Source organism: Hetaerina americana, unplaced genomic scaffold, assembly GCF_022747635.1.
Source record: "Hetaerina americana unplaced genomic scaffold, ioHetAmer1.1.p SCAF_9, whole genome shotgun sequence".
NCBI lineage: Eukaryota > Metazoa > Arthropoda > Insecta > Odonata > Calopterygidae > Hetaerina > Hetaerina americana.
The window spans coordinates 18,842,027-18,865,234 of NW_027287538.1; the positions used below are offsets into that span (position 1 = coordinate 18,842,027).

At 36.1% G+C, this 23,208-nt stretch overlaps 1 protein-coding gene across 1 annotated transcript in view; it reads right to left on the reverse strand.

Annotated features, from left to right (window-relative positions):
• LOC139699014 (calpain-5-like) overlaps window positions 1–22,755 on the reverse strand; it is a 40,925-nt gene extending 18,170 nt beyond the window's left edge. Inside the window, exons 1-6 of the mRNA XM_071598011.1 lie at window positions 22,585–22,755; window positions 22,379–22,507; window positions 19,936–20,225; window positions 18,150–18,327; window positions 1,524–1,654; window positions 1,078–1,149 (exon numbers count right to left, since the gene is read on the reverse strand). Coding sequence (XP_071454112.1) covers window positions 1,078–1,149; window positions 1,524–1,654; window positions 18,150–18,327; window positions 19,936–20,225; window positions 22,379–22,507; window positions 22,585–22,755 — 971 coding nt within the window. The remainder of the gene's footprint in view (window positions 1–1,077; window positions 1,150–1,523; window positions 1,655–18,149; window positions 18,328–19,935; window positions 20,226–22,378; window positions 22,508–22,584) is intronic.
• Window positions 22,756–23,208: the final 453 nt, after the last annotated feature.

Consider the following 23,208-nt stretch of genomic DNA (forward strand, 5'->3'; position numbering starts at 1 on the left):
TTGAACATAAAAATGACTTTAGACATATTATACAGATACAAAAAGGGTATTGTTCATTCAAGTACCCAAAAGACAGAGAACTGTTAAATTTGGCCACGTTTGGTAACTAGGGATGGGCCCCTGTAAGGTGATCTACAGGGTCCATACAATAAGTATCGGAACTGGTTCCAAAAATCAAAATTTATTGCAGTTATCATTGCAATTACTTAATAATCTTCAGAATACATTCCTCTTGCATCAATACAATTAGTTCGGTGTCTCTGCCACACGTCAAAAGCCCGCTAGAAGTCAGTTTCCAGAATACTGTTGCGAGCCTTTATCGAACCGCCTCGACAGAGTCGAACCGATATCCTTTGAGCTCCTTTTGAGCTATCCTTTGAGGTAATTACAATGTCAAGAAATCTTCATCTTCCTGGACGCAGTCCAAAATTTCTTGCAAAAATTCCACCAGCGACAGTTGTTGTTCCTCGCTCAAGACTATCAGCACCAGCGCACACTTTCCTCATCGCAAGATTCTCTGTTACAATAGTGTGGATGGTTCCGACTGAAAGGCCTGTATCCTCACTGATAAGGTTGATGGTTAAATGCCTGTCAGAGTCTTAAACTTTTTTCACTTTGGCCACCTGAGCATCGGTTTGAGCGGTCATCTGACTTGTCTTCGACTTGCAGCTTGAGGCATCATCCCCATAAGCCTGTTTAATCAGTTCAAGGGACTCTGACGTGGATTTCCCAAGTTTAACACAAAACTTCACAGTGTAGCGTTGCTTGACGGTGTGCTCCATGATGGTGCGATGACACTACATACAATCACACGTCATGAAAATCCACCTCCTGTCTCAATGCACACCCAAAGGCAACTGAACTAAAGTGCGCCTGAGTGGTGGGGGAACTCTCCCGAATCGATTGGTTGGACCCCCATCTCCCGCTCCATTGAGGCTACAGTGAACCAGTCATGATACTTAATGTACGGACCCTGTATGTTAAAAATAGATATATTTTCTTTGAGGTATATCAGAGCATTTATTATTTAATAAATAAGAGATAAACTATTATGAGGATGATGTCACAGAAACTTACTCGTTGACTATGTTACTCAGATCCATTTCCACTGGATCCTTCAGACGAACCATTCCCACTTTGCTCTTCCCTCTGTAAATAAAGATCAATACCATTTCAGACCTCTCAATTATGAGATTGAGAATAAACCACCATGATATTTAGGCATAACATCTTAAGGAGAAAAAAGGCTATGATTTCAAGATAGGATGCCAAAAGACAAACTTAGAAGCAGTCCTCAAGACATAGCATAAAAACAACACACAAATCAATTCATAATTAAAAATCTTGAAGTGCATCACTTTTTTCATAATGAAATCCAGATGTTGATACCAGATATGTCATACTCATGGCACACATTAATTAATTTAGTAAATAGATCACTAGCATAAATAATACATACATATATACTTAAAAACCTATGATCACTTTGGTAATTAAGATAATAAAGCAGAGAAATGACTTACTTTAGGAGGGTACTGAGTTTGGTGTCTGTTAAATGTATCCTCTTGGATTCTGTCACAATATACATTCGGCCGTGCACCAATCCCACTTCAGAACGAGTAACTTCACTGTCTGCCTCATCATCCTTATCCACCTATAGAAAAATTTCAACAATGCAATTTTACAAAGCTTTTGTGACCAATGAGTTTAGTGCAAGTTGGAATAAAGGCGTAAATATTTTTCGTAAAGTTTTAACACACACACACATACCAGGTTTCTGTCTCTTCGCTGAGAAACTAAAAGAAAAAGATTATTCTGAAAAGTCCACCATCTATGAGTTCCATGAAAATCTTTTTCTTATTCATTTTGTACCAGTTTAAACAAACTAATTTAAGTGGCCTTATGGTTGATGTGCTCCTGATTAGTATAGCCATATAAGTACACATGCTTATTCCACAAACTGCACAGTGGGAGCTTCTTGTCACCAAGAGATGAAAAGTTGCTTTAACAGAAGAAATCACAATCATGCAGGCAACATTAAGGATAAGTAAAAGGTACAGGAAATGATCATGTTCTGGCAGCACCAGGTTCAGTAGAAAAGTAAATTGTAGAACAACAGCTGTCTTTGTGAACCAAAAATATATGCAGTTATCCAAATGCTATTTCTAAATCTGACGTTACCAACCACTTGATATAATTTGATCAAATCTAGGATTTATGAGAAAATGTGAGGATTTATGGTGAAAGTTATTCTTATCAATCATCGTGGATGCATCCAGGCTATACTCATAAGTACCAACCAGGAAGGATTATTAAGGGTTAAACAGCCTAGAGCCAGTTTGTAGATTTGCATTTGCATCCTGCATTCAATCAAGTGAGTGATGGAAAAGGGGTATAAGGTCAAACCTGGGGTTAGAATTAGCCTACAATTTATGAAAACCACTATAATGAGTCCAGTTTAATATCCTAATAACAGAGATGATTCTGTGCATTAATGTTCTTTCGTACGACAGATACAGAATGAAACAATTCATGAGCAGATTCACATAAACAGACTATAAAAAAATTCAGCCTTCCCTCGTAATCAAGCCTGAATCGTCAGCTCTAAGATCTAGTAAACAATTCAGCACACCAACACACGCAAGGGACTTAAGCAGCCATTGTACTAGGCCAGGGGGAAATAGGTGAAAGGAGTCATTCTCACAACAAGACACGTATGACTTGTGCCATCCAAGAAATTTCTGGGATTGACTTGTATCGAGTGTTTGTCATTTACACTTATGTTACACTCAACACAAACCGATTCTAGTTTGGCCGCAGGCAACAGTTGCAGGACGAGTGGGTCACAATATATGAGTTGCAATGGAGGATGCACTGAAATAAAAACAGCTCGTCTGACGTTTCTCAAATCACTAGACTTTTTTTCTCAGGGTGGTCAATCACATTTATTAATTATTCATTCCCATTAAATTTCTTCCATTTCTCCTCCATGACACCTTACTCACTCTTCTTTTAGGACAATGGTGGAATGCTCTCAGATACAAAAGAAGGTAGCTTAGTCAAAAAAGGAGCATTATGGCCCACGAAGATAAAATATAAAAGAACCACACCTACCAATTTGGAAATGGATAGTGTGGGAAGAGGGAAAAGGTAGGTGTTCGGTACAGTTTGAGGCTTATCTCAAAGCTAGGTCAACAGTGGAGATAGTCAGTGACAAAGTACAAAAATGGGTGGGAGAGAGTGAGATAAGTAAAAAATGTTTGCACAGCAAGAAAAAAGGGGAAGACAGATAAGCCAAAAGCATTGCCTCTTCTTATGTGACAGCTAAAAAAAAATCATTTTCTGGTAAGCAAGCATAAGTTATTTCAAATGTTAACTATAAATTTAAGTACAGAATATATAATCAGTTTCTGCTAGAGATTAAAATGCATCCAAGAAGCTTTATGGGGAGCCAAACCTTACTGGTGCTTTGGAAACATAACTGCTATATTAGGGATATGTCATATAGGTTATTATCAATGAGAAATGATGCTCCCTTTACTGAATTAGCATAATATTAACATCAGGTGATTTGTTTTTCTATTGAATCACCTAGTCCTAAGAAATATCTCAAAATTATTCTGAATTAAAATGATAATAAATAGAATGATTTAAATCCGTACAATCTGCCTAAAAGATTAGAATTAGAAATATTTTAAAAGCAAGTGACAGGACAATACAGTAAAACTTTCAATTGAAAATAAATTTATTAATTTTGAATGATCAATGTCTCATTATATTGAGCTGATATTTCTTTATCTGACATCTGATACATACCTGAGAAAAAAAAAGTAAGTCAAGTAATATCATATCAATTGCATCAACTCTGTGGCACCAATAGAAGTGATTTAATACAGACATTACTGCATTGAATGGTAAGATCCAGTTATTTGAACTAACCATTGACATCTTTCCACAGTTATTTTACCATAATTTATAGGTATATCCTGGGTCATCTTTTATTTCAATCATTTTTGAAAAATCTTTTGATATACACGTATATGTTTATTGCAATTCATCAGAAATAATTAAGTTATTTTTAAAATGTCAATATTTGACTTGATTTACTTTTGAATCTGATATCCCTAAATTCACGTGAAGGTATGTTGTATATTCTCATATCTGTTTCATAATTATAAATCAATTCAAGTTTAGTTAAAATAAAGTAGACTCGATGAGACAGCCTTTTGCTCTTGGTTTTACCACTCTGATTCATGGCCATACATATTTCTCATTGAACAAAATAACTTAAAATTAAATTTTTGATAGTAATAAAGATAATTCCATAAATTGAAGTTCATAATAGTTTTTGGTCAAAGATGAATTGCAGAATTTTAACTCAGAGAGAGCTAATGAAATAATGAATAATAACAGTAAAAACTAGCAATGAAATATACGTGGTAAAAATCAAAAAATATGTAATATAAATCTCAGTTAACAGTTTAAATTTGTATTTTTGTGCTGCATCATTGGAAATAAATTTAATGAAATTAAAAAAAAATTCATAACATTGCACCATACATGATGAAACATGAAACTAAGTTGTTAAAAATCAACAAGTACTAATGAAAATCAGCTATTAGAGCACAAATTTTTATCTATATTCCCGTAAATGTTAGCTCAATATTTTCGTATTTTCTACGATGGGCAAGCTTTTTCATGGATATTTCTCTAACATTTTTTCTTTCTCTGTTTCAGAAATTTCAGACATTTCCCATGGAAGCATAACACAACAGAATGGTTGATCTTATTTTGGAACACATTTTGTTTTATGAGAACAATTTTCAAAACGAACATTTTTAAAGACACAGAGAGTACTGTGGTGCTGTCTTTTTTTAACCACCAATGCTGAGATTGAAAATTATAAAAAAAGTGAACCATGTGACAATGTTTGCAGCTGGATGACCACCAAAATTTTTTCCCCATCAGTAGTTCAGACCCGAGAATTTCTTCTTGGACGTCCAAGAAGGGAGGAGAGACTCTTCCTGGTCTAAACAAATGTAGTGTGCGGAGTGACAAGGACAGTATTGCGCTAACGTGACCAACATGACTCACACATTAATCCCACAAACGGTCCTCACGGTGCCCCTCCAGCCCACCCACAGGATAACCCTTTACTTTCTCTTCCCACCCCTCATTCACTTGGTCGTGTTCACATTCGAGTTGGCAACCAGCATTGCATTCTGCTGGTGCCTTATCACACGGGCCAAAGTTTTCTTCCTCATGGGAATTATCATATTTCTAATTTTCCTCCCTGCCTTGGTCACAGCGACAGCCATACTGATTCGTGGATCAAAGGATGATGGATTTGCCCGGAAGGTGGCTTTCACTATCCTTGTTTCATTAGCATTTCCAGTGTGGACCATTTACAGGTATATTAATCTAAATCAGTGAAGGGGTGTATCTTGCTAAAACTAGCACGGTATGTCTCTGTGTCAAGTATTTTTTCTAGGATAGTGTGAAGGATAACTTTCTTATAATTGCGAGTTCACATACCGGAAAATGGTGTCCAATTAACAACAAAAATTGTTGTGAATAACAGTAACTTCTATCCTTTTTAAATATCAAAATCGACCTCCTGTAGCTTGTTCAAGAGGTCAACTGAAGTCAAGAATCCTTTACTGTCCATAGCGGTAGCCATAATTGTTTTCATATCATAAGAATTAAAAAAAAATCACTGACTTCTTTCAATTTATCCAACTATGGAAATTACCAATTAAAAACACTTAAATAACTACAAATCTGTTGAAATGATTCCAAGAGTGATATCTTTCACGCAAATTGAAACTACTGTAATAATATCTTCTTTTAAGAATTTCATATGTTTTTACAATGAAATAATGGGACTGAGAAACAATATTTATCATATGATAAGATTTAGAATAATTTTACAGTGGTAACTCGACTTAAAAATGGCTTAACATCAAAACTTTTACAGAGACATTTTCATATTCTCTTCTGGCCTCTAGATATTAACTTATTCTTGAGATATAACCTGTGATACCTTTCTAATGCAATGCATGAAAGAATAAAAAAACCATAAACACAGTAATCAACCCAAAGGTCGGTTTGGTAGGCAGACGGCAGAGTTCACCCAGTACTAAGCCCTATACGGCGTGTGAAAATTCACACATCAGGGTAGGGGGGCCAGTTCCTTTCCCTGCCTGTGCCGGTTATGGTTTCCCAGGAAGACCTGGTACCCGAAAAATCACTTTAGCTTGGGTGGAGCTGCAGGTGCCCAGAGTGCCTTGCCCGGGAATCGAACCCGGGACCCTCTGGTCAGCAGTCCAACGCTCTACCCACTGGACTACCGCAACCCACCATGAAAGAATATATAAGCAAAAATGGATTCAAATGAATGCACTTCCAATGATGCAGTTGCTGCATGCATTTCCTACTGCACACTTATGTATCAATTTTCAAGTATTGTAGCATTATACACTCAAATTAACACTAAACCTTCTCCAGTTTAATGGTAGTTGTTCCTTTGTACCTATCTAACTTGTCATAGTAGTAGTAGTTATTAGGGGGAGGCGACTGACAGCAGAGATCATTGCCTTTGCACTTCAAAAAGGGTACACCATTAATTGGATGAGACATGGGTGTCTCTCATTAGGAGTAGGCCGATACTGGGTTTCCCTCCACACTTCCTTCACTCCCTGAACATCCTACCACTACTGAATTACCCACCTATCCCTAATTGTGCAGATGAACTCAGCTGTTGGTTACCGACCCAAATAAGTAATTTACCTAAATTTCCATTCCTACCCTAAAATGGAAAGGTCACCCTTTCATCAGAGGTTTTTGAAGACAGCCATCAACTTCTAGAGATTCTGCATCTCTCTGCCTTCAGCTGTTTTAAGCCGTGGATTAGGATCCTGTACAAATCAACGTATCATATCAATCAAATTGGTATGCCATTGATACTAAGGAGAAGAGTGTAGGCTAAAACAGACGTTTTTTTTCTTTCAATTTGTAAATAATTCTCTTAATCTACACTACTCAACTTTAGGACAGGTTTACTCATAATAAAAATGCCTAAACTCTCTCCCATATATTTTCAAGGTTGACCATCAGAATATTCTGGGCCATTGATGCGATGCTGATCTTCCACCGCCAAGGGACAGTGTCAGATGGCGAGGGTGCAAACAAGCCAAGAAATACTGAGCACAAATGGGGCCCAAGAGGAGAGGAGGTGGAAGAGGCACTCAATTACTCCATTGATCCCTCCTCGACTGAACTCTACCTCTTCCTACGAGCATTCCTATTTTCACTCCCCAATGCATTCCTTAATATAGTCATCATCCTAGCTGGTCTGTACGATGTAGACTTTGCGTATGAAACATGTAAGTGTGACAAGTTTGGACATGCTACTATTTTTTTAAGAAATAACACAACAGCACTCAAACACGATGATATGATTTAGAAATAATTGAGGAATCTTTTTGAAGCTAATAAAAATTACCACTTAATCTACAATTTCAAAATAGCTGCAAGGGCTGTTCAATACAGAGTGATCATATTTTTTTATTAATATAGTTTATTGTGCAAAAAACTTAATTTTAAGCCAAAAAGTTATCTTACTGTGTAATACATAGTTGGTACCAATTTTGTTGATTTGTAATACATCAGCAGCAGCAATTCAAGACATGCTCCCAATTATTGGGAAAAAAACAACTTAAAAGAAATCGTTGCGCGTTTTCATTGTCTAGACTGCCTCCTTAAGCAGCTGGAGGGAATATCAGCTCTGTTCTGCTATTACTTGAGTGTTTTAAAATCAGTATGATATTGTAGGAAATTGTAATCCATAACCTCACACAGACTTGAATTATCAATTTTTGCGGTCTGTTATGCTCTTTTTTTTAGAGCTTTGGATAACTATGCAATACACGATGCCACAAAGCTGCAGTTGACCTAGTATACACCACTTTACATGGTGGTCTTTATAATTTTCTTTTTCAGGGTTTTTAATGGTGCACAATGCTTTAAGGAATATTTCTGGAGTTACCAATGTGCAGATAAACTCTCTATGGCACATTCTAAAATGCACTTGGTAATATACTTAATACTGCAGTTAAATGTTACACTGGTGTGATATATATCTATATGTAATCATTCTCTGTAAAATATGACAATTATTATGGCAATATTATCAATGAAGATAGGTTTTCGATGAACACAAACTGACTACCAATACAATTCTAAATCTCACAGAAAAAGACACAACTTGCCACCCTAAAGTAAAAATTACCATTTTCAATTGCACATAGATTCTATCTACCTTCATTTCACCCAACATTCCTCAACTTTGCCTCCACTAATCTGCCTGCCCAATATTCACCTCTATATATCACAGTATTCTTCAAGATTCTCATCCCCAGTGGAAATGCTATTCATCCACATTTTCTCCTTTGGATTATCTCAACAACCCTCTCTCCTAACCCACCAAGCCTGGCACTTTGTTTTACATTCCATCCCATTTTAACTTTTTCCACCCTTCTTCTTACCCTCATCTTAAAAGCCTCCAATCCATGCCTATCATTTTGCCTCAACAACCAAATTTCAGTGCAATACAAAACCATTCTCCATATCAAAGTTTTCACTCATCTTTTCTTAAGATCCTTACTTGAGCTGGTAGTACCCCTGTCATAAAATCCATCCTCCATCGAAAAGCATCTTTGCTTAAACTAATTTTTCTTCCTATCTCCCTACAACTTTGACCATCTTGGTCCAAAACCAAGACACATACTCGTAGGTAAACTGTCCCCACCTGCTCTCGTTGGTGCCCAGAAATTTCTGCAAAATGTATTTTCCCTGAACTTCAACCAGAATTCTAATGGCTTAAGAAATCCAACTGCTTACAATTCAACAGCCTCATTATTACAACCAGGAGATTTAACAAAGCTGAAGAAAATACATTACTAATGAGTATAATTCAAAGGAAAAAAATCACCAAAGATCTGGTTGAAATGCATAAAATGACAATTTTTGATAATCTGTTTTCAGATAGGGTCGAGGCTGCCAGCATCATCTTCTCGCTTGTGTATCTGTCGATGACAGCAGCTTATTATCAACACTTTGAAAGTCAGCATCTAATTGACAGAGACTTCCCTTGGAGAGGGAAAACAAAGCGGGAGAAGGTGAGGAAAGATGATGGGTTCCAGGGTAAACTTCCAGGAGGGGAAGAAGAAGAAAAGGGGAATATCACTACAGTGGAAAAAGTGGAATACCCTATGAAGGAAACTGTGGATGAACATATGAAGGAAATTGTGGATGAACATATGAAGGAAACTGAGGATGAACCTATGAAGGAAACTGTGGATGAACCTATGAAGGAAACTGTGGATGAACCTATGAAGGAAACTGTGGATGAACCTATGAAGGAAACTGTGGATGAACCTATGAAGGAAACTGTGCATGAAGCTGTAGAGGAACTTAAAGACGAAACAGGGGATTCAGAAAAGGATTCCCTCCCCAAGGCTCCAGTTGAATGCAGCGAAACAGATGATGAAAAGGTGAGATTTTTTTGGGAAAATGAGAAGTCACTTCAGCTAAACCTAAAAGCTTGCGTGCCTTCCTAGGCAATTATTTTTCCTTAAATACAAGGTCTGTTCAAAAAGTATCGCCACTTTTTAGTGTTTTTTCAAATATTATTTATTTTTTCATGAATATCTATTTTGTCCCCTTCAAAGTTATCCCTATTAGATATTATACACTTGTGCCAATGTTTTTCCAATCCTCTAAGCACTTCAAAAAATCATTTTTTGTGATCTTGTTCAGCTCCTCCTTCGATGCAATCTTTATCTCATCAATCGTACTGTAGCATCACCCTTTCATGGGCCTCTTCAGTTTCGGGAACAAAAAAATGTCACTGTGGGCCAGATCTGGGGAATACGGTGGCTGCGGCATCATTAGTGTGTTGTTTTTGGCCAAAAATTCACGTACAAGTAATGATGTGTGAGCAGGGGCGTTGTCATGGTGCAAAAGCTAATATTTGTTCTTCCACAAATCTGGGTGTTTGTGGCGGATTGCTTTGTGCAAATTGCACATAACGTGCAGGTAATATTCCTTATTTATTATTGCCTGTGAAAAGAACTCATGATGCACCATACCCCTACAATTGAAGAAAACTGTAAGCAAAACTTTTACATTCGACCGAACTTGGCGTGCTTTTTTCGGTCTTGGCTCATGCTGCAGCTTCCATTGGGATGATTGAGCTTTAGTTTCCCCATCATAGCCATAAACCCATGATTTGTCACCAGTTATGACCCTCTGGAGCAAATTTGAGTCGTCATGGACAGAGTCATTAGCAATGTTAATGAGTTGCTGTTATAGGTCGAAATTCAGCAATTTTAGTACAAATTTCATGACGACCCATGTCATGCCCAAATCATTGGTAAAAATTAAATGGCACGAGCCAATCGATATGTTTAAGTCCTCAGCAACTTCTCTAATGGTGATTCGACGATTGGCCCATACTATTTTCTACACTTCATCAATGTTTTCATCTGTTGCTGACGTGCTGCGGCACGCTCTTTGTCGTTCACATCTTCCCAGCCCGCTGAGAACATTTTGTACCGCCGATAAACGCTGCTTCAGTCCAAGGTAGCTACTCCATATGCCACAGTCAACATTCGGAATGCATCAGTGCATTTAATTTTGTTTTTCACATAAAATTTTATAAAGATTCATTGATCCATTTTTTGGAACAGGCAAAAATCGAAGGCAAGCCAAAACACGTCCAAGCAATAAAACAGCTATCAACTATTAAAAGACATTCAAAATGGTCAAACTTTTTGGCATAAGTGAGAGTCATACGTACCAACATAAAATGCCACAAAAAAATCAAAAATCAAATATGCGTAACCCGCGACAATTCGAAATTTGTGATACTTTTTGAACAGACCTCATGGAGTCTTAAATCTTAATCATGGTAAGAATGTTTCCTAATCAATAAGAATTAATCCAAAGGTTTTTCAATGATAAATAGACACAATTGTTACATAACAATATAGGTTATGCATTTTCATGGCATGCGAATTGAATTATTTAAATCTGTAATCCATAATTATTTCCATTTCCCTATTGAAAGACTTTTCCCAACCAAATGAAGTCAAACCTCATATATGCATCAATGGAAATTATATTTTCCTGCAATTTATAGCATTTTTCTCATGCCCCATACAATTTCCTATTTTCCCAAAATGTGCAGAACCCCATATTTACACGATTTCATTTTCAGTCTTCCTGCTTTTTCATCACTATGGGCTGGATTAAAAAAATTTCAAATTCTAAAACAGTTACTCACGTTCAAAATTTGAAGAATTTGAATATGGTGGGGCAGTACAGGGTGCTATTAGAGACAGAAATGTGAGCAACCTGAACTCATAATCTCAGTCTTCTAAGAAAAGATTCGTGCAATTAAATGAATACATTGCCTGACAAGGAGTAAACTACGTAATTTCTACATTTTAATAACACCTGAAAACTCACACATAATGTACATAAGTTCAAATTATGAGCAATGAAAATGACTTGTTCCAAACATGATGAACAGTGAAAAAGCAAGAACTGATGATTGACAACTGGGATCATTGGTACTGCCTCAATACCACAGTTGAAATAGTGATGGGAACCTGAATGATAAAAATTACTGAAACTTGTTTTATTACGTTAAAAATACAATAATTTAAAAATAATTTTATTTTCTTCACAAAATTTTTAAGTCAGACAAATATTTGCATCAGTCGAACAGCAAAGTAGCTAAGATAATCATGTGTTAAGACAATGGTTACAGTAAATAGTAAGCATGCAACAGTGAAAATTCTCCTTTTTGCAGATTTTACACTTTTTTCATGGGACCCTAGAAAAGTGTAATTAAAGGATTTTACTGTAACTTCCAGTTTTGTTATCCACTTAATGATGAGTAGCATGTGGTAATTTCTATTTATAGAACATATATATTATTACAGTATTTATTACTACATTATTGTAACAGTCACTTTATGTTTCTGCACAGAATCATTAATGCATTGTGGCATCATCATAAATGAAAATTAAGTTTGACAAAAATATGACTAAGCTAAATTTAAAATAAAGCCCAAATAGCTGAGCCAAAATAATCACAGCATTTATAAATGGCCATATTGTCCATATATTTTGGAAAAATACCACCACACAGATAGCTATAATATTTTCCGCCTGTCCATCATAATATACATTATGTGAAAACATAGTTAGTGAGAAAACAAAAAAAAACATTCCCATGGTGAATGATTTATGAATAATAATAATATACTTTATTCATCTTATAATCATATTCACACATGGTAGATGTCGTTAGTATCAAAATAAAACTTTGTACTTCCATATAGAAAATATACTTTAAAAATTGAAGCGTTAAATTGCATGTATGAGCATATTTCCTTCATGGAATTACAACATTTTATTTTTATGTTTTTATTCATGGAACAATAAAGCCTGAAGCAATTAATTATGCCTAGTGAATCATATCAATTTGAGTTTGGCAGTATTAAGACAACCACAGTGTCAAATGGAAAAGCAGGGAATCCATGTCTGGAAAGGATATTTATGGATAAAATCACCAAAATCAATGCAACAATTCAACAATTTCAGAGTGTAAAAATCATTCACCTTTACTGGGATCCGAACCCTGATCCCTACTTATCCAGTCGAGTGCTATAGCCAATTGAGCTATTGAGGCATCCTCTTAAACATCCCAGTCAAGGCGAATGATTTATACACTCTGAAATTGTTGCATTGAATTGCACATTAGCGGATGACTCTGTTAAAAGTTACTGTTGCGGAATCTCCCACAGTTTCTTTGGAATTCACCAAGATTAGATTAGGATTATGGAAGTATTACGTAATGTGACTCATCAGTGATTTCCTCCAAGGTACATTTCAAAACTTTTTAGGTTCAAACAGGATCCTAAAGTTCCAGCACATCTCTTTTCTAATTGACGATAACAATACAGCTTGTTTCTTTCCTGAGAGTGCATTTTCCATATAACAAATCCAAAACCACGAAATACTCAGCCAAACTTTCTTCATATAACTGCAATTGTTCAACCCTAGCACAAACTACTCCATATAGTTCAGAATCCTCATCACCATGTTATGACTAAACCTGTTTGATAGTCAAAAGCATAACTGATGTTTATTCATCACTTGATGCATGACAGCAGTATTAAATCATATAGTAATAAATTAAATTATGAAAAAGTTCAATAACATATTATACGCCTGTGATGTTTCCTTGAAGCTTATCATCATGCCTATTTATAAAACAAGTTTGGAAAATTAATATTTTTTATTCTATCCACACCCCCTCAAAAGTTGAAGAAACAAAGATATGAACATTCTGCGGCAAAATCATCTCCACCCAGCTCTCCGTCATCATTAAAAGTGATCTTGAGACATCCTCAAGAGATTCCAGATTCCGAGAAAATGGGGACATACCAAGGCTTCTACCGCCCAGTGCCAAATGAACCTGCTCCTCCACCACCTAGAACACGACCCCCACGCATCCCAGGTGGCTTTCGAGACATTTTCTGTGACTCGGTCAGCACTACCGTGAACTCGGTACGGGTGTCTCGTGAACAAAGTTTCAGGAGCACATTATTTGGTGAGTTTAAGTAAGATACACATTTCCCTGTGTACTAAATGTGCACCACCACATTCCATGTACGTGAAGCAGACAACTGAGGGAAAAGGAATGGGAACAGGTATGGACAGTGATAAGCAAGAGAGTAAGATAAGGTTGTCCATTAGAGCATGCTTTCTGACTTATGTGCCATAGAAATGTTAAGGGAGGCATTGTGAGGAGGAGTTCCTCTAGGCATAAAAGTGACCAGCAAAGTGATTTAGCCTATTAGATCTACAGATCATGAGGCTACAGTTGATCAGACAGTAACAGAGAAAGTTCCGTCATTATTGAGCACTTTATCAGGTTAATGTGAAAGGAATGAAATTTAATCATAAGAAAACCAAGCTAATCTCTAAAAGTACATTGATATCGATTCATTACTGCAGTCATGCCCAATAAATAAAAGAATGTGCAAAGGGATCTTAACCTAATATATTTCATTAGTTCTGTAAACATAGCATCAAGCATGGTCACCTGTCGACCAGATGATTCCGGGTCAAACACAGTGCAATACCTTTGGTTATTCACAGCTAGACACAAGTCATAGAAATTTCTGGACATCAGATCTCACTGAGAAACTATAAGTGGCTCCTCAGTCCTAAATGTGTCAATTTCACATTCTATAGGACTCAAGAACATGTGAACACTTCTCTAAGAAATCAAACCAAGCTTCCAGTGGAAGACTGTGGTTTGGCTTTGGTTGGAAATTAGTGACACTAGTTTCTTTGAATAAGCTTCAGTAGAGTGGAGACATTGCCAGGGTCAGAATATAAAATATCTTTCAATAAATATTTCCAGATGGCATTGTAGCCTAATGAATGCTATTGACCAGAGTCTTGTGTTCAAAATGATTGTTTATGCCTTTTGAAAAAGCCATAAAAAATCCAAGCAGTACAGTTTTCTGCACACATCAACTTTCTGCAAAACTTCTGTTGGTGCAGAGAACAAATCTTGCTTCCTTACATTTATGTGAACGTCTTTGGGCTTAGTTCAAGGATGAGTAATAATGTCATTCACCATTTCCTATTGCCATGGTTGACAGCTTTGTTCAATAATAATTTGTAGCCTTTATCACCTAATGGGTCCAAGCACTGAACATGAATTTTCATGTGCACTAGGGTTTTGGTGAGCTCTACTCTTACTCAGGCATGAAATTAGCCTTCAGGTTGAATATTATTGGAAAGTAAAACAATGTACAGCCTTTGTATTGGATGGGAAATTATATTTTTTCTTCAACTAGTTTAATTACTCTACAGCACCTTCTGAAATCTTCATTCCTGAATATGCTATGGCATGATGCAACAAATCCAGAAATCAAAATTGCCGAATATGTTACACTGTAATGAAACTAGCAGAAAAATAAATATATTTTTTGCGGAACATAAGAATTTATATTCCTGAAGATGCTAGAGTGTAGTGAATCTAGTCAAAGAATAAATACAATTTCCTGTGGAATGCAAATTCTGTATATTGCATGTCTTTTCAATCATCATAAATGGAATTCCACGAAGTCTTAGCCTTAACTGTCTCTCATTTCAGGGCAATGGCTGCAGTGTTTTATGAATGTCTTTTTGAATTCTTAAGTCCTCTCCTTGTAACACTAATATCTCTATTGTAGCATGGCCGCCACAGTTCAAGCCATTCCGCCAATCAGTCCAGAGCAACCGTGAGAATCCTCTCCCTCTAACACCAATGCAGGGGGCTTTCCCAGCCCTGCCGACGCGAACCACCAAGAAGGCAAGTGAACTGTATGGCATGGAGCGTGATGATGCCATTGGGTTGTGCGTCTCCTTTGCCCATTGGTTACTGCTACTCATCGCAAGGGCCGTCTCCCTTGGAACTGCCTTCAATTACTTCCCCAAGCCAACAGCGGGCATCTGTGCTGCACACATCATTGTGGTTACCCTATGGCTGCTGCGCCGAGAAGGTCCTCCCTATCTTGTGCCAAGCAAGCTGGCCCTTCGCTTTGGCCTGGCAATTGTGTCTGTGAGTGGAGTTTTCATCGAGTTGGGTGGTTTACCCTATGGCCCAAAGGCTCCCATTTTACATGAAGCGCTAGTGTTTATAGAAGACTTCGCTTTAGGGCTTGGTTGGATTTTATCCGGAATAAATGATTCGTGGTGGCATTCATACACTTTCTACATGAGCATAGGTTGTCATATCCTTTCCATGTCCTGTGCATTGATGTACTTGATTGCACTGAGGCCAAGGAAACATTTAATTCTCCAAGAAGAAAAAGAAATAACTCCTCTGCTGCCTTGTTAATCGTTTGAATAGTCACAAACTGTAATCATTGTACATTGAACCAGACCCTTCTTCCCGGAAACATTTTATTGAAATAAAACTTCAGGAATCAGCTCTCATTGGTGCAACAGCATTCTAACTGACATCCACATAAAACCAATTAATCATCAAGATACCATTTGGAACATGAATACAAAAAAATGAGGGAAATAACATTTTTTGGGGCATTCTAACAAGAATTTAAACCTCGACATTCGACTCGTCATTTCAAGACTAAACAAATATTTAAGTATCAAAGTTAATCTAAATGATTAAGATGGTTTTTGATGGTTCCAAAAAACTATTTGTCATATATCGCATGAACTTTGCTTTGTCTTTCCTTCTTTAGTTCTTCATGCCTTTAACCTTCCTTCACGCTGCCTAATGCATCTTATTCTCTTCTTTCCTTTACCCTGCTTACCCGACAGCCTCCATTCTATCATGAACTTAACCATCCCACTAGCCCTCATTATTTAACCCACCCTCTAATTATGTCTTCTTTGGATTTCACCTGGCTACTTTCTCTTATCTCCCACCATAATTAACACTTTGGCATTAATCTTTCTCTTCATCTAACTTACTTCCTTCATCTCATCAAAGAATTTATGTTTTGTAGGTTTACATATTTTAGTATTTATCTTGACAACATTCAATACAATTATATCATTTATCAAAATGAATCAAGCATGTTATTATATTTTAATAATTTTCCATACTCATTTCTCAAAATCTTCTAACCTTATGATAAAATATGAAGGCATATGATTTTTAATTTACCTAATCTATAATTAATGAATAACAAATATTTATTTGTGATACTAAAGAGATATAAGACTACTTTTTCATTTAATAAAATTTATCAACAAAACGAAATTAATGCATTTAATTTTCAGCCTTAAGCTACATCATTCCATCCAGCCTCATTTGAATAGATGGGCCTTATCAAATATAACTATCACTATATTCACTAGGGCAATTCAAGAAATATAGCCTTTAATTTTTTACTCCATACAAAAAAAAAGTTTGTAAATGATAAAAAATATCATACAAGTTTCAGTGATGCTGTACTTAAAATGGAGGGTCAGTGCAAGTTATTTTTCTCATATAAAACCTCATAAATGTTTAGCTGTTTTCAAATATAATACGTTTTGAATTTACTTCAAAATTTGATGATAGGCCTTAAAAAATTCTAAATTTACTCTCATTGTCCACATTTTTCCTGGACAAGGTCATATCCCTACTTTTTCCAGGTTTTCCAGAAACTTACCCACCAATACTGAGATCTATAAAACTGCTGTTTTTTCATTCAAACAGACATTATCTTATATATCTATTTCGATGTACAGAAGAAATTGTATTGCAGGTGGCTCCATTAAAATTAGATTTCATAAAAAATAGCTAGAATTGTTTCAAAAAAGTTGAACGAAAATTTTATTTATGGATGTTCTCAAAATTTTTCAAAAAAATTAAATTTTTTTACAACTCAACACGTCAAATATGCATTTTTTTAAGATTGATCTCATTTTTTGTGTATAACACAATACGTACTCCAAAAAACCAATCTAATGTGCCCAGCTCTAGGTGGTTTCTAGCCCGCTGGGTTTTATCCCATAATATCTACACTCTCTCAGGATAAATCACGAAGTCCCTAAATCACAGTAACCTAACCAGTACTCCACATTCAAAAGCACATGAAGAATTTCAATTATTTCATATTTAACAAGAACATTCATACTAAAAAATCAATTCCCCATATTTACAACACTCAGTGGCTTCACTTTTTACTTGGCTTGCCAGAAACAGCACCATATCCAGAGTTTATGTGTAACAGTTTTTCCCCACAAAACTCTTCATATGACTAATTCACAACTACATTAAGTTGAAAAATCCTGATAACTGTAAATGTATATATATATAGTCTGTGAAATACATAGGTAATTAAGTTATTAACCTATATGCATCATATTTTGCCAACTGAAGTGTCCTTTGGAATATGAATATTATTTTAATGTCAGAAATTTCATTTGACCCCAAGGATTATATGTACATTCATTTGAAAAACAAAGCCTTCTTGGTAAAACAAAGTCTTTGAAAAATAAACATTTGACAACTTTTTAACATAAGCAGTGAAAATATTTTAATAGGCAAGAGGACTCACCGTACAGCAAACAATGGAGTGCTGTTGGATCTCATGGTTTAGAGTTCGGAAAAGTTGGTTCTTCTCCTCGACAGTGGATTCTTCACTCAAAGATATTTCCTCAGATACACCACCCGTGAAGTCCACAAGAACATCCTTCAGTGTACCCACTTCAAGAGCCTCATATGAACCAAGCAGTCTGTTCCAGAATAAGAGCATGGACATAATTGTAGAAGGCAAGTGATTAGGGACATCACATTTAGTAATCAAAAAAAGTAGCACATATTGTGTGGATATTATGGTAATGACCATCTTTTGGAAAAAATTATCATCATACCCATAATCAGGCTCAAATTTAAGCACTGCATTCAGGAAAAGATTATCGCGCTTGATGGCATATAAAATGCACCTTCATTTCAGTAGGGCGAACACAAGAAAAAAAGTTTTAACAGCCCATGCAAGAGCACGACACCTCACCAACTTAACTTATAGTTCTCTTTAGTTCTTAGATTCCTAAGAAACCAATTAGATGCCAGTCTCAGAATGAAGAGCAATTGCTATTTGGCTAATTGTTTATTGATGATCAGCTGTGATCAAATATGATTAAGTCCATTCGATGTCTTGCTCACACCTACTTTGACATCGTAGAAGTGAGCAACATGATATTCACATCACATAGTAGCCATGTGATTAATAATAACAATCCCGCTACAAAATTCTTTGATTGAATAATGAATACTATATACGGGAGGCGGCAACATAACTTCCCTATTTTAAATGCAAAACACTATCAAAAAAGGAAGTCATGTTGCTGCACCCTGTACTACATATAGGCTAATATAATGATCTACACATAATGGAGTCAAAATAGGTGATAGGGACCATCTGGGGTTGAAATAACAACATTCAGCACCGAATGTTAATCCACGGAGCGTGAAACATCACATATATAGTATGATGCATAATAGATGCATAATTTTGGAAATACAGGTGCATCTTATTAACTGCCAAGTACGGTATTATTTTCCAAATGAAATAATAAAAATGTTAAAAGTTAGAATAATATGGATATCAATGATCAGTAGTAATATAATTGAAGAACTTCAAAAATTGAATACCATCATCAATTGACAGTGCCCAGTACTCCTGGTGTTGAAATATGTACACTTCTCCTCACATCAGTAATGTATGGAAGATAAACTTGTGTATGCCTTAAGCATAACTGTTGAATAAATGCAGTGAGTAGATAGATAGATAGATAGATAGTGGTCTTTATTTGGGCAAAATGAGTACAGGGTACATCAAAGAATATTTGTGGTGACATTAGAAAAGAGGGAGGGAGGAATGAATGGGTTATGAAAGAAAGGGAATAGGATGCACCAGTGACAGACATGAAAGGAGTAGGCTAAATTGGTAGGGTGTGGTTGAGAGAGAGAGAGGAAGGGTATTCACCAAGAAAGCCATTGGCGAATGTGATTGAAGAGATTCTCAAGACAAGGAATATTAGGGACAAAAATGCATTCATTAAACAATGGATGAGAGTGACAAGAGGTGAAAGAATGATAGAGTTGAAAGAGACCTGAAATAATTTTAAATTAGACTTTGACTTGCTTACCCCAAAGAGAATGGTGTGCTACTCTAAACAGAATTGGTACATGAGTAATGTATAATATCAATTAAATTGTTATAGTAGTGTATACTCATATTTATTTTGAGTACCAAGGTTACTCTTGAATAGATATGGTGACAATTATGTCCACCACCACTTAAGCCTATGGTTTTGTTCTTGGTTTTTAAGACTACTTACTTGGCATATGCCTTTTCAACAAGAGAAATCCAGAACTCATTTGGTCGACTGCTACAGGTGCACAGCAGTGCAGCAGGCTCCCCACTATCTGGAGGCTCTTGTGAGGATGATGGGGATCCAGGAGCTGTCGGAGCAACTGAAAGCGCTGGTAGAAGATCATCGACCACGACATCAACCCATTTTCCAAAGCGCCAAAAATGGAAATGGAAAATGCCACAGTATTTTGCCCCCTTGTTCTCTGACGTATCATCCTTCTCTTCCCAAGTTTGACTGCGGTAGTTTGGAATGACCTGCAAGAAACATGCACCACATGAATAGAAAGAAGTAACTGCATGCACTACTCAAATAATCCTGGAAAAATTTCATATGAATCTGTGACAGTAAAATAATAAAACAACACCCCAGTGCTTTCACAACAATCATCAGTTTCATGAGAGACAGTGAGTCATTTTCTTCACTTTAAAATGTGCCACTGATTCCAAAATACTATCATTATGACATTGGAAATTCGGCACCACTGGAAACTAGTGCAAAAGCATAATTATTTCTTCAGATCACATATTAACTTCTTTGTCTTAGGTTAACACTCGATAAGCTGGTTGATGGCAGTTTTCCATCCATGTTGCTTCCCTGGTTTCCTTTTCAATTCCCCGAACAAAACAGTTCATGCCATCCAAGATGAATAACTAACTGTCATAATCATCTTATTATTGTTAGTTCTAATTAGAACTTCATTATTGTTACAACTGATGTCTGCTCAAGAGTAGAAGCTTCTCTTGTCTCTTAACTTGCTCTCTCATAGTAGTATGTTATCTACTTGAGCCAGGAGTTTTTCATGTGCATCTATTTAAAATAGAATACTGAAACAGGGTATTTGATGACACCAGTTTGTGGAAAATTCTACAAGCCTGTCATTTTTTCCGACTAGTGCATTAAGGTCTCGTTTAGATTGGTGTTAATCCTGACTAGAAATATTCATTCACAGTATTGCAAGTACTCTCCCATTTTATTCCCAATGCCTTATGCCTACCCTCCATACCTCAGTTTACAGTCTACTGCACCAGAGTGAATTATTTCATATTATCCACCCTAGAAGTCTCCCGCTTGAGTTAATCACACACCTGCTCCTTGAGCATCAAATCTTTAATATACCAATTTTTAAGTTTCCTAACTTTCTGCTTATAAGTAAGGTCTTATTCACATTCCAAGTTCCAAATTTCTTTTTATGGTCCTGCTTCACGGGTGTAGCATTTTTCAGAAATCTCTACACAGAGATCTCAACTGGAGACTATTTCATCTACAAAATATTTTACTTAAACAAAATATCAATATGAACTGCTGATACTGGGGATATCATTTAGATCTTCATTGAAGAAGTCTCCTGTTTCCATTCTATGCTACTGACCTTTCAGTTTATCTGTCTTTTGAAGGTAGTTTCCCAACTTCAGGGCATAAGAGTTGCCCACTGCTTCACCTGCTCATCTTCCCTCTTAGTAAGAGGGAGGTCCATTTATCCTGGGAGATACTTATGTCCCAGCATTTGCTCACATACAAAAACAATACTATGGTATTTTGGGCGATTACTGGCCCCTCTTCACCATGGAGAGGTGAATGTTAGCATTGACTTATTTTAAATAAATACAATGAACTTTCTTTTCAAGGAGCAATTATCAAAATCTATTCCAAAATATCTTATGTCTTTCCATAACATAATATGATTTACTTGACTGAGGAAGAACAACTTTGTCTCCATCAAACTTGTGTACAGTATATTTACAATGGCAGGCTATATATGTGTACGTCATTTTAACTATTAAAAGTTGTTGCGGACAACATAGTATCCAAATTCACATTAAAATTAATATCACAAATGCTAAAACATTTAACTGAATATTACGATCAAATTTATCATGACTAAATGAGCAGCATAAGTCATCAAAATGTTGATTTGATGAAATGCAGACTGAAATCATGTCCAAGAAACTGCCACATAGATAAAATTCAGAAAATTTAAAGTCAAAAAATTATTGCATTTCAAACGTAAATCACAAGAGAACCACAGATTCTTGTTCAATGAGTGGCTCCAATTGAAATAATACTGCAGAAATATTAAGTGCCAACAAACGGATTCCATACATTTGCAGCGTTATGAACCTCGCAGAACAGGCCTAATGCTTACAAGAGCAAAACAAATGGAAGCATTACCTATGTAATCTTTCCATTGTTCCTTATTTTCTAATCTAGAAACTACTTTTCATCATGTAGTAAATGACAAAAAAATACCAGTGATTTATTTTCATACTTTAAAGCTATGATGAGCAGCGATTCATTGCATACCATACTCATGAAAATGCGGGAGTATTACTGTACACAAAGCATAGATGCAGGGATACAAATCTGATCATTCATTGCTGTCTATCAACAATTGGTATTGTGATTATACCTTGTTCCATAACTCCTGAGCGTTGGATAGAGCGTAACAAGCGGTGACAAACCAAGGTTTCCCAATTTTTCCTGGAATGATGTTTAAATGTGCATTTTCTACGAGCATTGTTGGTTCTTCACATACCTCCTGAAAAAAACGCTGTTATTAACTTATTAGGGATTTTTAAGCGATGTATTTTTGCCAAATTATTTTCATTATTTCACCTGAGGTCTTTTCCAGACAATGTTGCCGATGGGAGACTTATTTCTAAATACACTCAAAAGGGTAGGAGGGAAAATAGGATCGGTAAATAGAGTCCCAAGTTCCCCGTTTTTGTCTCTCAACTGTTTGTAGTCTTGCCCCTTAAACGATACTGTCTTGCTTCTCCCAACCATTTTGTTATTACTAGTGTGGAAAAAGGTGCTGTTTATAGCTTTAATACACTCAATTATAAGGTACTGATACATTTGTGATCGCAAGTGAAATGTATTGTAATATGCGAAGTAGATGCAATCTTAATTTTGAGATCATTCTCAGACCAAGCATATTTAATGTAATAGTTTATGAAGACATACCACAGGATGAGTCCTAAAATTGCTGAATTACTTCCGTCCAGAAATCATAGCGTCAAATTCTAAAATTGACATTTTCAATTCACTTCAAATTTTTACCAGCCATCGCCACGAGATATGCCTTTGTTAGTTAAAGGTCAATCTCGTCCTTCTCGCTTTCTACAGACATCTTCAAAAGTTCATAGAGAGCAGTTAAAATAAAAAAAAAATCATAAAAGTAAATTCTAGAAGAACTTAAGAATTGAAATGAGTCGGCACCATAAATAACAATACCCT